This window comes from Elaeis guineensis, chromosome 1 (genome assembly GCF_000442705.2).
Source record: "Elaeis guineensis isolate ETL-2024a chromosome 1, EG11, whole genome shotgun sequence".
Taxonomy (NCBI): Eukaryota; Viridiplantae; Streptophyta; class Magnoliopsida; order Arecales; family Arecaceae; genus Elaeis; species Elaeis guineensis.
Window position 1 is genome coordinate 106,333,508 of NC_025993.2, and position 13,368 is coordinate 106,346,875.

The 13,368-nt window shown below is 38.7% G+C and overlaps 1 protein-coding gene across 1 annotated transcript; it reads right to left on the reverse strand.

The window, feature by feature from the left end:
* Positions 1-8,978: 8,978 nt before the first annotated feature.
* Positions 8,979-10,564, reverse strand: LOC105038447 (E3 ubiquitin-protein ligase PUB22-like). Its single transcript, XM_029261901.2, has one exon. The coding sequence runs from the start codon at positions 10,398-10,400 to the stop codon at positions 9,141-9,143; it is 1,260 nt and encodes a 419-aa protein (XP_029117734.1). The 5' UTR covers positions 10,401-10,564; the 3' UTR covers positions 8,979-9,140.
* Positions 10,565-13,368: the final 2,804 nt, after the last annotated feature.

Consider the following 13,368-nt stretch of genomic DNA (forward strand, 5'->3'; position numbering starts at 1 on the left):
ATTAAATTTTTGGATTCATATTGAATAATTATTTATCCATATTCATATCCATTTTTCTTTCACAGATATAGATATAAATATGCATATGCTACCTTGCATAAAATAGCACTACCCCGAGATAATCTAGAATTTCAAAGAACCATATATTTACAAATATAAATGTAGGTGTTACGTTTTTGGAAAAAATTCATAAAAATAAATAAATAAATAAATGCAATCCAAGCGGAATTGGTTTTGAATATTTGTAACAGACGAAGATTTGGTTGGGTGTTTTGCTTCTTAAAAGACAAGATCTATATATGCATTCCTAATCCATTCTATATATATACGTACGATCTGGCAACCATCTTGCATGGGAACACGTCTCACGCATCCATAATCCGTTAGTTGGTACGAGTATCAAAGCAGGTTTGATGCTGTTCTGCACCTAAACTCTTTTTTGCGTAAAATGCACCTAAATTCTTCAGATTCGTATCTTTTACACGAAAAAATGATTCATCCTTTTTTTTCTCCGCATTGCACAATTCTCAAAGCACTCCAATCATCTTCTTCTATCCACTTGCATAGATCCCAAAGCCGCCTTGCAAGATCCAATGGCTGGAGTCACCAAAGAAGGTGAATTGTTCTTTTGCGTGGAAGATACGACCCGAACCCAAACTCTTCACCATGTAGGTCTAAATTAATTGGCTTGGCATCTACTAATACTAGGTTGAGTGATTATGGCGCTGCCCATGGCCTCCCAAAGTATGGATTTATAGTGCTAGCTAGTTTCTAAGAAAAATCTATATTTCAAAACCTTTAATATTATATATGGAGTGAGATCCGTTAGAACTTGGAACAGGTTGGCATGCCAATTAAGTCATGGGCTCAACGGCTATAATTAGTATAATGGATGCTCTGCCAGTCTGCTTCCAAGATTTTTAAACAGTATATATATTAACTCATCATCATTGACGGTACTCTTGTGATGTATCAACTTCAAACAGAAGCATGGAAGAGGCGTCTTAGTCAGAAACATTGGGAAGTAAGCAACAAGACAAAAGTCTTTGCATAGATCTAGCTAGAAGTTGTGCTTTTCCTAGTAAAAGTAGCGCAGGTCTATTATATGCTAGGTGTGCTTATAAAATATCGTATAGTTGGCAAGTAGCTCTTTTGGGACTCGTTTAATAAAGTAACTCTTATGGGACTTGGGAGCGTCGTTTTGTCATAGATTCATTGTTCAAAGAAGTCAGCCATGTGTTTGAATATTGGACTACCAGCTCCAGTCGGGCTGTCTACCTTGTTTTTAGATGGTCAATCATGGTATAATAAATGTATATAATAGATTATATAGATGCTTCTTTAAATTCCAATTCCAAGGGTGGCGTTATGGCACCAAACTTGGGTTCATCATAGAGTATCATATTGATGAGTAGGAAAGAGTTGTTTTTGTTTGTATATCTTAATTTTACAAAACTTCTGGAGGTTAATTCTATGAGTCCCAATCAGCTTAGGACATCAGTTGAAGTCCAAATCGACTTAGGACACTGATTCAAGTACTAAATCAACTTGCTTTATTATATATATTGTAACATAAAGAAAGAGAGCAATTAAGTGTCCTAAAAATCGGATGTATGAGGGTCAGGATTTGCATGAAAATCTTATATTTTGTGACCTTTTTTTTTTTATAGTGAAGTTTTTACATTATTTCTATCCATAGATGTGAGTCAATAGACTAAGCCACATAAATATTATCTTGTTCTTTTCTCTTTTTTCTTCTTGTTTTATTATTCTTCCTGCTCACCACAACAATTTTGTTAGAATGATTCCTGATTAGTGAAGTTTCTATAAGGACTAGAATAGGCAAAAAAAAAAAAAAAAGTTGATGCAGGTTGATTGTGGAATCTGACTCCAGTCAACCAATTTAGTTTGGAATAATTCAATGAATTGTATATTAGTTGATGGACCATGATGGTATGTTCATTAGCAACTTGTGGCTAATTTTACTTTGACTTATTCGATCATTTAGAAGAAAAAAAGAAACAAAAGATAAACATAAAGAAAGAGAAAAGAAGCACATTACTCCTTGCATAATCAACTTTTCTCCATTTTATATCTGAACGCCAATGACTCAACGTCCATATATCTTTGATAGTGTCATCTATTATATCATTTAAAAGTCTTCTATTTTAGCTATATTTGATCTTATGCGAGTGATGTTAGCTATATATTACAATTAAGGGCTCATGGCTTTGATAGATCGATCTCTGTTCCTGCATGCATCTCTGACCCACAGCACTGGGCCTCATGGTTTGTCCTTTAATAGATACCTCATGGGAGAGAGAATAATGTTTCATTCTATATAAGCCATCACTACAGTGAAAATGGTAAAAAGCGACGCTATAAAAGGCATTTTACGATGCTAATAAGCGTCGGAAATAAGCTTTACGACGCTTCAAAAAGTGTCGCGAAAGCGTCGCCTCTGTAAGAGTGGAGACAAAAAGCGCCGACGCTTTTTAAAAACGTCGCAATATTTTCTAACGACGCTTTAAAGTACCGTAAAATTAAATTTTACCGGTGCTTTTTAGTGTCGTTAATGACAATGCGTCCTCCATTCTACCAAGACGCTTTTCGAAGCGTCGGCAGTTAAGTCACTAGCGACGCTTATAAGCGTCGTTAATCAGTCTATTAACGACGCTTATAAGCATCGTTAATTTTTTTAACAGAAAAAAAATATATACATATTTTATATACAAAAAAAAAGAATACATACATTTTTGTACAAAATTATATCAATTATTCAAACATAAATCTGTACAATCACCACCATTCACACCAAAAGCAAACTTCAATAGCAAATTTAACCAAACCAAAAGACATTGTTTTATATAAATAAAAATAAAGTACTAATCATCCATTACAATCAAGAGTTCAACCTAACTAAAAGCATACCGAAAATATAAGACTACAATAAAAATAAAATGATGTCAATCTGCAAGCAGATGATCGTCGCTGTCTCCACGTGACGTACCGCCGTCTCGACAGGTGCCTGATGTGCCAGGAGCCTACAAGAAACATATAAAAAGCTTGATTTGCATATCTATAAATAAGAATATATAGATCATTAAATTAATATAAAAATATATATTTAATAATATGTGTTTACCTGAGATGGGCCATACATCTCTAATAAAGATGTAAGCCGATCAATCTGTCCTCTCATGGCCTGCATCTCGATATGGCTCTGTCGTATCTCCTCCATCTCAGTGGCACGACTCTGTCTAATCTCCTGTATCTCCACCTCGAGTCTACGGACGCGTGAATCCTGAGCATCTACTGCAGCATACTGCGTATATCTACTAACCTCAGATAACTGAGTGGGGGTGACTCCTACTCCATAACCCCTCACTCGGCCGTAGCACTCTGGTCCCATCAACTCTGTGAACACCTCGGCCTCGATACGGCTCTGCTGCGTAGATGCTGCGGATTCATCGTCACACTCCGCAATGAGAGATGTAGCCCTCTCCTGTATTTATTTTGAAAACAAGAGTTATTATACATTAATAGCTAACAAAATTAAATTAAAATCATTGCAAAAAATAGAATATTAATAATGCCGTACATATAAATCTCTCGACTCATCTCGAACAAAAGTACCATCTTGATGAGTATGAGTCATCCGGTAAAACTTCACTTTACCGGATTCCCTCCCATGCTCATCCACCTACACAAATAATTTTAATTTTAAGCAAACAGTTATAACAATTTAAAAAAATATATGAGTATCATGATATAGACATGGTCCACGATATATAATGATATTAGTTATATAAATGTTTCAACATAAAAATTAGAAGTTAATTATGAAAGTTTAAGGAACATACAAACTCCTGTCGGAGTCGTGCATAACTCTTCGACCCCGATGTATGAGGAACAGATTGAGCTGCTCGTGCAGCTCTACCAATAGCAGAATAAGTCTGTAAAATAAAGTAAAAAATTTATTATATGTATAATATATAATATACAATATAAATTAATATTTTTATAAAATATTAAAAAAAAAGATAATGAGCAGATAATATATCTGTGCCCTCTCGGAGAACCAATAATAAACCAACTCCATCCACTGATGAGGAGGTACATCAGGAGGACAATTCCTAGCAACCTCCTCCTCTGTCATACCCTGTCTCATATAGTCCCTCTTCAATTGTGCTCTATATTCTTTCCATTTGCGGTTGAGAGACTTCATTACAAAATCATGAGTGAATGGAGGGAGAACAAACTTGCTCTATAAAAAAAAAATTATATAAAATAAATTATATAAGTGATTAACAATTAATATACAGTATGAACATCAATTCATTACCTTTATAACTCGGAGGAGCTCAACTTTGTACGTTAGAAGTATGTCATTCCATTTTGCATAGCCCAACGGATATAGCTGAGGCCTCCGAGCACTAGTCCCCAAAAATGAAGTCAATAAGCAGGCAGCTTTCTTAATTGGCTGACCTAGCTGATTGCACTCCACAATAATTCTCTCGCCCTTATGCATCTGCCACACATCTCGTACTACTATGGATCCGCGTCTGGGGCGTACTCTCTCGGATCCGTCTGTAAAAAATACATAAAAGTAACGATATCATAAATATACATAAAATGAAATAAAAATAAAATTACATGAAAGATAATATATATCCTGCACGTGTATCTCATCATCTGGCTGATGAACAGGAGGATCGTACTATGCTGATGATGAAGAAGGACAGGGCTTGGAATGCTGTGCAGCTGAACTGGCCTCTGGCTGCTGTGCTGAAAAAAATATACCGGCCTCTGTCTGTGAAAATTAGAACTGCACACTAGCATATCGTCCCCTGCGACGCATGATGTCACCTAGCATTTATATAAATAAAAGATAGAATCAGTTTATATATGGAGTAAAATAACACAATAATTAATGCAAATCATATACATCATAAATAATTATGACCAGTAACAATCAAGCAGTAGTGTTTTCTTCAAATTCTGTCCTAACCAACGTCATCGTAGCATTTAAATCATCAACTGGCACAAAATTATAGGGCATACATTATGTATAAATGTCATCGTCATCATCCTCTACTTGATTTTCCATATCATATAAGTCTCTAGATTTTGTTTTGATGACAGTAAACCAATCTTTATCTTTTGCGTCTTGTACATAAAATACTTGACGAGCTTGAGATAAAAAAATGAATGGGTCATCCTTCAATAACACACCAGTGTGTATCAACCTAGAAAAATTTACAAGTGTAAATCCATTTGCATCTTCTTTCAAACTCCTTGGTGAGTTTATGTCTACCCAATCACATCTAAACAATACTACTTTAAATTTTTCATAATAATGCAACTCATAGATATCTTTAAGTGCACCATAATAGGATTTTCCATCCGCTTCTACCATAACACCGCTATTCTGTGTTTTTCTAAATTTCTCCCGTTCTCTAGTATGAAATTTAAAGTCATTAATTATGAAACCGTTATATCTATTCACAATCTTGTTAGGTCCTCAAGCAAGAGCTATTAGTTCATCTGAATTATTTATCTCCATCATCTTTGATATCTAAAAAAAATGATATGAAGTGTTGTTGAGTTATCTAATATTAAATATATATCAAAAATTAATGTATCCCACAATTAAATATAAATCACACCTGATTCGAAAGCCACATAGGGAATAACTCGACCAACCATCGCTGTTTAATCCTTGCATTAGGACAAATGTTATGATTGGCTCGTCTATGATAAATTAAAAATTCACTACATAAAATATAAATATATCATTTAGAACATTATATCTAATATAAAATTTAAATCAATTGACCAATGTACATAATTCTTTTATCCGTACAAAAATAAATAAATGTACGGATACAATAGAATATGTACATTAATCAAAAGAGGAGTCTATGGTTCTATGCAATGTAATTTTTTTTAAATTTAATTCATAATTAACATTGCCTGGTATCTTTCATCAGCCTGAGCGCGTAGGGCTGGATGCCTTCGGTGCCAACTGGGACCAAAGACCCGAGCGCGCAAGGCCGAGACCCAAGTCTCGTGCATGTTAATTAAATATTGTGCACTGTGTCATAAATTTTTAACAACTAAATTAGATAATTATTCGATGGCAACAAATAATAAAAGAATCAACAAAATAAACCCTTAGGATTAGCATGCATCCTAACCAAGTCATTCAAAATTCTCATATACAATAAAACAAACAATCTCTTTTCCAAAATCAGTCTAGCCATCAAAAGCTAAGGCATCACAATTAAATCTAGAAATAATTAACAAAAATAATTAAAATATTATCTAAATCCTCTAACTACTATGTACACTTCCAAATAATGCCATACACGAGAATAATCTTCCAATCTAAAAAACAAAACATTATTAGAGAAATGAATTACTTACAGTGGATAATAATACGAGAAAATACTGGATGATATTGTTTTCGTCAAATACCTACATTCAATAAAAAAATATGACAGTCAATAATTAATATATATTTTATCTATTTTAAATTATCCAAAATATATTTTTAAAAAAAATTCAAATTATATACCAAAGGTCGGAAAGTGAGGGGGCGGAGGAGCACCGGTAGTTGGAAGGGAGGCGGTGCGGTTGGGGAGCAAGGGGGCCAAGGAGCACGGCCCGCTGGGAGGGCCGGGGATAGGTGTCAGAGGTCGGGGAGGGAGGACAGGGGGGCCACCTGTCGGCTGGGTCGGTGGCCGGGCCAGGGGGCAGTGGGGTGCGGCATCGGGGATGGGTGTCGGAGGTCGGGGAGGGAGGACAGGGGGGCCACCTGTCGGCTGGGTCGGTGGCTGGGCCGGAGGGGCGGGGGGGCAGTGGGGTACGACGTCGGGGAGGGAGATGGTGGGATGCGGCCGGATCGGGGAGGGGGACCGGGGGGGTCTTTTGGGCCTGCGAAGATGGCCGCCGGGAGGGGGGAGGGGAGGACGGCCAATGGGGTGGCTTCGAGGAGGGCAGATGGCGTACGGCGTGGATGGCGTGGGTGCGACGTGGACGGATGCGACAGCAGAGGGGAGCGATGGACGGCAGTGTGGTGTGGACGGCGTGTGCGGCGCCAGCGGCGGAGAATCGATGGAGATGGGGGTCGGGAGGGGATTAGGGCACGAGGGAACAGGAGGAATGGGTGGAAGGGGGTGGCGACAGATAGATTAGGGCACGAAAAAATGGGGGTCGGATTAAGCGAACCTAACGACACTTTTTAGCGTCGTTAAATAATGACGCAAAAAAAAAAAATTGATATTTTCTTTATTTAACGATGCTTTTGCTAAAAGCGTCGGCGTTGATAATGCTCAAATTTTACGACGTTTTTAAGCATCGTTGAAAACACGACGCTTTTTAAAAGCATCGGCAGGTTGCGCTGACCTGCCGATGCTTTCGAAAAACATCGACAAAAAGTGGTGGTTAATTTTCCCTTTTACTGTAGTGCATACTCCTCTTTAACTCGCAATCGGATTAAAGATGTCGTCTTCTCACAACACCATACATCTTCTTGAAGTCAAAAATAAAAAATATATATATACTTTTTTTTCCAAAATTAAATCACCGATGTCGCTGCTCATATTTGATTTAGAATCTACGTGCTTATTATGGCTCATCATGGCAATCTTTAAAAGTATATATATATACATCAAAGAATGCATGTTCAGCATTGTAGGTGAACAAAATGATTAAGGAGATCAGTGATAATTATTCTGAACTAGCTCAAATCAATCATAACATGCAATTCATTGCAAGCATGGTTTGAACTGGTTTCATGCTCAAATCTAAGTCAAATCAGTTTTAAATTATTTGACATTTCTAAAAATCAAACCTGACCAATAGAAGATTGAAACTAAACCAAACCAACATGATTTAAACGGTTTGGTTTGATTTGATTTACTGATTTTTTTTTTGTGATTCATGAAGACTTATTTTTTTTCATATAAGAGTATCACCAAGAGAATTTATCAAGTAAAATAATTTAAATTGACATAAGATATTGTCATTCAACAAAATAAAATTCTTAAACAAACACCATCATAAAAGATTAAGATAAAGATCTCCAATACATTACAAAAAAAATAAAAATTCAGTAAGTAAGTCATTTAGAATTTAAGACTAATCAATACAAAACTAAATTGATAAACAATATCATAAATTTATAATTATTTTTTAATATATTAATACTCTAACATAAACAACATCCTAATCAAAATGACGTCATTTTATTAAAATCATCCGGTTTGATTTGAGAATGGTTATTTTATTTACTGATAAATTTAAATCAATCTAAATATATTTTTTATATATAAAAAATCAATCAAATTTTACCGATTTGATTGCTTCAGCTTCGATCTTTGCGTACCTCTAACCTAGTGCTACATAAGACTATATTTGTAATGAGCCTGCATGGCAAAGGCCCGTGCATGAAATATGCATTAGGAGGCTGCTAGTTTAATGGTGCGATATTTCCTCTGGTTCTTGTAATTTGGTATGCCACAAATCATCACAAATCAGTCATTGTTGCTCTTTTTATTGAGCTTTTTTTAGGGCTTCCGCGGTGGGAGCTGACATATTTGTAAGAGATGTGCTCTACTACGGAAGCCTATAAAATTATTTAAATTATTCAAGGATGGCATTCTTATTCCAGGCTCCATCATACAATATAGCTTAGTTTTTTTTTTTTTTTTTTGAGAAAATTTTTACAGCTTATAATAAGCAAGCGCATGACATTTGTACGAGAGAAACAAACAAATTCATGAATGACAGCCGTAATGCATCCATCAAAAGACACTAAGCTCAAATATAATAATAATAATAATAATGCAGAGAGCAGATTAGCTACTCTCAAAAAGAATATACGTAGTACACAATTTGAAGACAAGATCTAAGCAAAGAAGTCTGTTAGAATTAATTAAACAGAAGAATCTCTAATCTGCCGTTGTGGGCATATTACTGATTAATTTGAATGCCTTCCTGATCAATTATAATATACACCAATCCCCTCTAATCAATTATAATGCACACCAATGCCCTCTAATCAATTATAATTTTCGCTATTAGCCAAATCTCTCTCTCTCTCTCTCTCTCTCTCTCTCTCTCTCTCTCTCTCGCTAATAAGGATATGAAGCCAGCAATGGAGAAGCTAAACAAAGAGAATTCCTCCAAACCTTGGAGTGCAACCTCAGTATCTCCTTCGCCTTCTCCTTTGCCTTCTCCCCGCAGTCCATCTGAAGCAACATACAAAGCTTTCCCACGGCTCCCACCTGCTTCATCTCCTGCAGCACAGCTGGTGTCGGTGAGTACCTCGCCACCGAGTGCAATATCCTCACCACCCTCTCGTTCGCCACCCTTGAAACCCTAAGCAGCTTCTTCGACACCACCGCGATCCCCGCCGCATGCCCCACCATCTCCGCCCTCCCTTCTGCGCACCTGCACAGCTGCTCCAGAACCACCACCATCATCTCGCATTCCCTCGTCTCCCTCTTCCCAAGAAGCAGCAACTCGATCACCACCCCCACTGCACCACCTTCCACCGCCTTCACCCTATTCCTTCCCCATGGACTGAGCTCCCTGAGAACCCGCAGTGCCGCCTTGGTAGCCTGGTATGATATCTGGTCTCGTAGCACCTTCACCACCTCTTCAAACAATTCCTTCCCGAAACCTTTCTTCAATCGGGCCGGAGCCATCACCAAGACTAGAGATTTCATCAACAGCATAGCATGAGCTCGGGACTGATAGTTCGATCGGCGTAGAACGGTCGTCAACGACTCGATGAAGCCATTATTCCTTTCGATGAGATGGAGAAGGCTTTGTTCGGAGATTTGGAGAGAGTATAGAATGCTGAGAGCTTCATCGGTAGCGGTCGTGGATCCAGTTCCATCGTCGAACACGTGTTGTTCTTGTTCTTGTTCTCTTTCGTTCGATCTGCTTTCCTTTATGAGTGATGCCAAGAAGTCCACCGCTCCGGCGGCCTCGATGACGCACCGTTTGTTGCGGTCGCTCTCGGAGATGATCGCTTTGAGCTTGCGAAGGGAGTTCATTTGGGAGCGAGGGAGCTTGGCCTCATCAAGGAGGGCGGCGATCTGTGCCTTGTCGACCGGAGGGCGGGGGGTCGGGAAGCGTTCGATGCCATGGGAGGCATTGGCGGTGCACCAAGCCTGGATTAGACGCCTGAGGGTGTGGTTAGGGGTGAGCTCGAGGTCCGGCAATGGTTGCTTGGTTGCCGGACACGTCTCATGCTTCTCGGAGAATATCCACCGCTCGATGCTCTCGCGGTCGTAGGTGATGCCGGTGGCGAGGGTCACCGGATCTCTCATGATCTCAAGAGAGATGGGACATAGGAAATAGGATGGGACTTCGACTTGTTCCATTGAAACCAAACTAAAAGGAACGGAGTTTTGGCTACTAAAGTGATAACAAGATAGCTCAGGAGATGGATCTTGTCAGCAAAAAATCCGAGAAAATTGCCGGATTAATTGGGAGAGAAGTAAGAATACTTGGTGCAATTGGTTATAGAATTGAGAGAGGATGTTGTTGGGAGTTGGAGGGGTGGAGGATGGACTTCTCCCTTTATAGAGTTAAGGGGAGAAGAGGCCAGGATTGGAGAGATTCAAAAAGCGAAAAAGTCCACGCTGGGTTCTTTTAGGTGGGGGAGTAGTTTTATTTTATGTATTTATTAATTGTATAGAGTCTTTTTTTTTTTATATATATATACAAAACTTTCTCTTGTTCCAGATGGCGGAGAGAGTGGGAATTGCTCAAAGGTGGACAACCGTAGCGAGTTTGTTTATGTTTTTTATACGTCCATGACGGCCGGCTTCTACGGCCAACGGTTGAATCTTTCGCGCCAAAGAAATTTAAAGTGCTTTGAGAGTTGTGCGCGGTGCGATCCAATGGTTGACGTCGCCAAAGAAGCAACCCAGACCCGGCTGCTACACCTTGAAATTTTCCCCCTTCCTGACTTCTAATTTTTCTTTTGCTCCGTTTATTTTGAACAGTACGCAGCGGAGATGAACGCATATGAACTTTGACCGGGTGCACCAATCCAAAAAAAAGAAAAAAAACTTATCAATTATCAATCATCTTATTGAGTTTATCTAGCATTGCATTTGATGCTACTCTTTGCATTAAGAGTCGAAGAAATAAAAAACAAAAGAATCATGAGTTTAGTTTAGTTGCTAATTCTAAGATCCTTTATTTGCATTGTTCTAGATAACATAAGAGCGCATGCCATGGATCAAAGCCATTACTGTTCATGTATTGTTTCGTTTACTTTCTATAGGAATATACGTATATTGTTGTTATCCTATAGCAAATTTGTTTAATTGATATTGATTTTACTTAAAATTTTTAGGGACACGGCCTTCCTTTGAAACTTCATGAGTAAATTGTTTCTCAAGTTACTAAGAATTTAATATCAACTATTAAGATTTTAAGAGTGCCAACTAGTCAAACTAGTAAACAAGATTTTAATGTACTCTTATTCTAATTTTCTTAAGAAGAAAAATAATCATGATATTACAATATTTATTGCTTGAGGTTAGTGCCCATCATGTGCGTACGAATATTCTATTTTGTAGACAGGGTATGAGCATTAGAGCCTGGGAGGAGACGACGGAAGGTGACCGGGTCAAAAGTAGGTTGGATGCCTCCATGGATGAAACGTAGATGCGTGACTTCCTCAAACTCGCTCAGCATACGTCCGGATTTGGCCCGTATCATGCACAGGCTGCTAATCATAGTCGCCGTTACCGAAGCAGTGCATTAGATGAGTGCTTGTGATGGAGCTTCTAAAAATAAATGATTATGATTGATAGCATGCATGACCATGATGCAGTCATGGAATATATATAATTCCTCCTCAGCCTTGCTGCTACAATTACCACTTCAACACGAGCGGGTCGTTATTAAAACATGTGAGAGATCTGTAACATGTCCCACTAGGCCAACAGAGCATGGAAAGCCTCATGGTCGTCCGATGACACCAACTCCCTTGGTGTAAGAGGGAACGGCAGCCAGGCGACGGTGATTTTTTTTTTTTTTTGGTTGGGGGGTGGGATAGATACAGTAAAAAAATATCAAGACGGTCTAAAGTATAGAATCCCTCTAACATCAGCTTTCAACAAGAAGATAATATCAGGATGAAGACTAGAGGCATCATGAACATTGGTACTAATCCCAGCTAACCAATCTACAGCAGAGTTTATTTTTCTAAACACATAAATTGCTTTAAAATTCTGAAATAAAAAAAATGAAGTGATGGAGCTTATGAAACATAGGTTGAGCTCGTTTGATCCATTCAATAAATATTGCCGAATCGCCTTGTGATTCAATCTTTCTACATGGGGCCCACCGTAGTGGACGGTAGGGATCTCTCACGCGACATGTAACGCGGGGGCCAAGCGAGAGCTAGCCGACGCGAAGGCCAATCTCACTGAAGAGAGCTCCGACGTCGGTGTGAGCGGGGCTCTCCGGCCCGCCGGACGTGGCGTGTGGAGGCGATACAGCAAGGTATCTCACGCGTGCGTACGTATGAGAGCAGCGTGGGAACGGCGGAAGGATCGGGTGAACGACAAGCACGTGTAATAATAGAGGAAGAGGGTTATGCGATGACCAGTAGAGCAATGGAAAAGTAATGCAGCAGATACGTTAATTTTTCGTGCAAGTTTCGTAATTACTGTGCCACTAGACCGTATTGTCTCTTTTCTCCTTTTGAACTACGTGTGTGTGGAATGTTTGAGATCAAGTACATGGAAATTTCTCGTAGGCAACAGGGCCTTTTGCCCCTTCAACATGACCCACAGCCCGGAAATGGTGTTTCTTTAGGGCATTACTTTTTCCCTAGAGGTGGCAAGGCATGTGTCAACTTGGTTCTCATGTAAAGATGTTCTCATAATGGTGGTAGGGAAAATTTCTCATGTAGCTCTCACTAGTTTAGAATGTTAAGGCCGAGATGTATGGTCAATTGATTTATTCCTAGTAGGTTAAGTTTTGAAGTCTACTATTTATTTGATAGGGTATTAGAGGCAAAGTTGCTAGAAATAAGAAGTGTAAAATTCCTTCTAAGATGATTATTTATTTAATTAACCTTGTAAAGGCCGCGGTTTGTTATAATAGAAGATCAAGTTACACGAGTCGTAGCTCCACATCCGAATTTGCCCACATTAATTGCACCAGTTGTTTGATTTTCCATCTTAAACACAAAGGCGAACAGCACTGGTAGGTGAAGTGCTGCATGTGCCACTGGAGCTATCCACTTGGGTAAATTTAAGGAGCAGCCCGTTTCTTTCACCAATGAAGCAAGGAAGTTTGGGAATTAAAATTAGTGACAATTACTGG

Coding starts and splice junctions, on each gene's coding strand:
- LOC105038447 (XM_029261901.2), bottom strand. CDS start 10,400: ATGGAACAAGTCGAAGTCCCATCCTATTTCCTATGTCCCATCTCTCTT.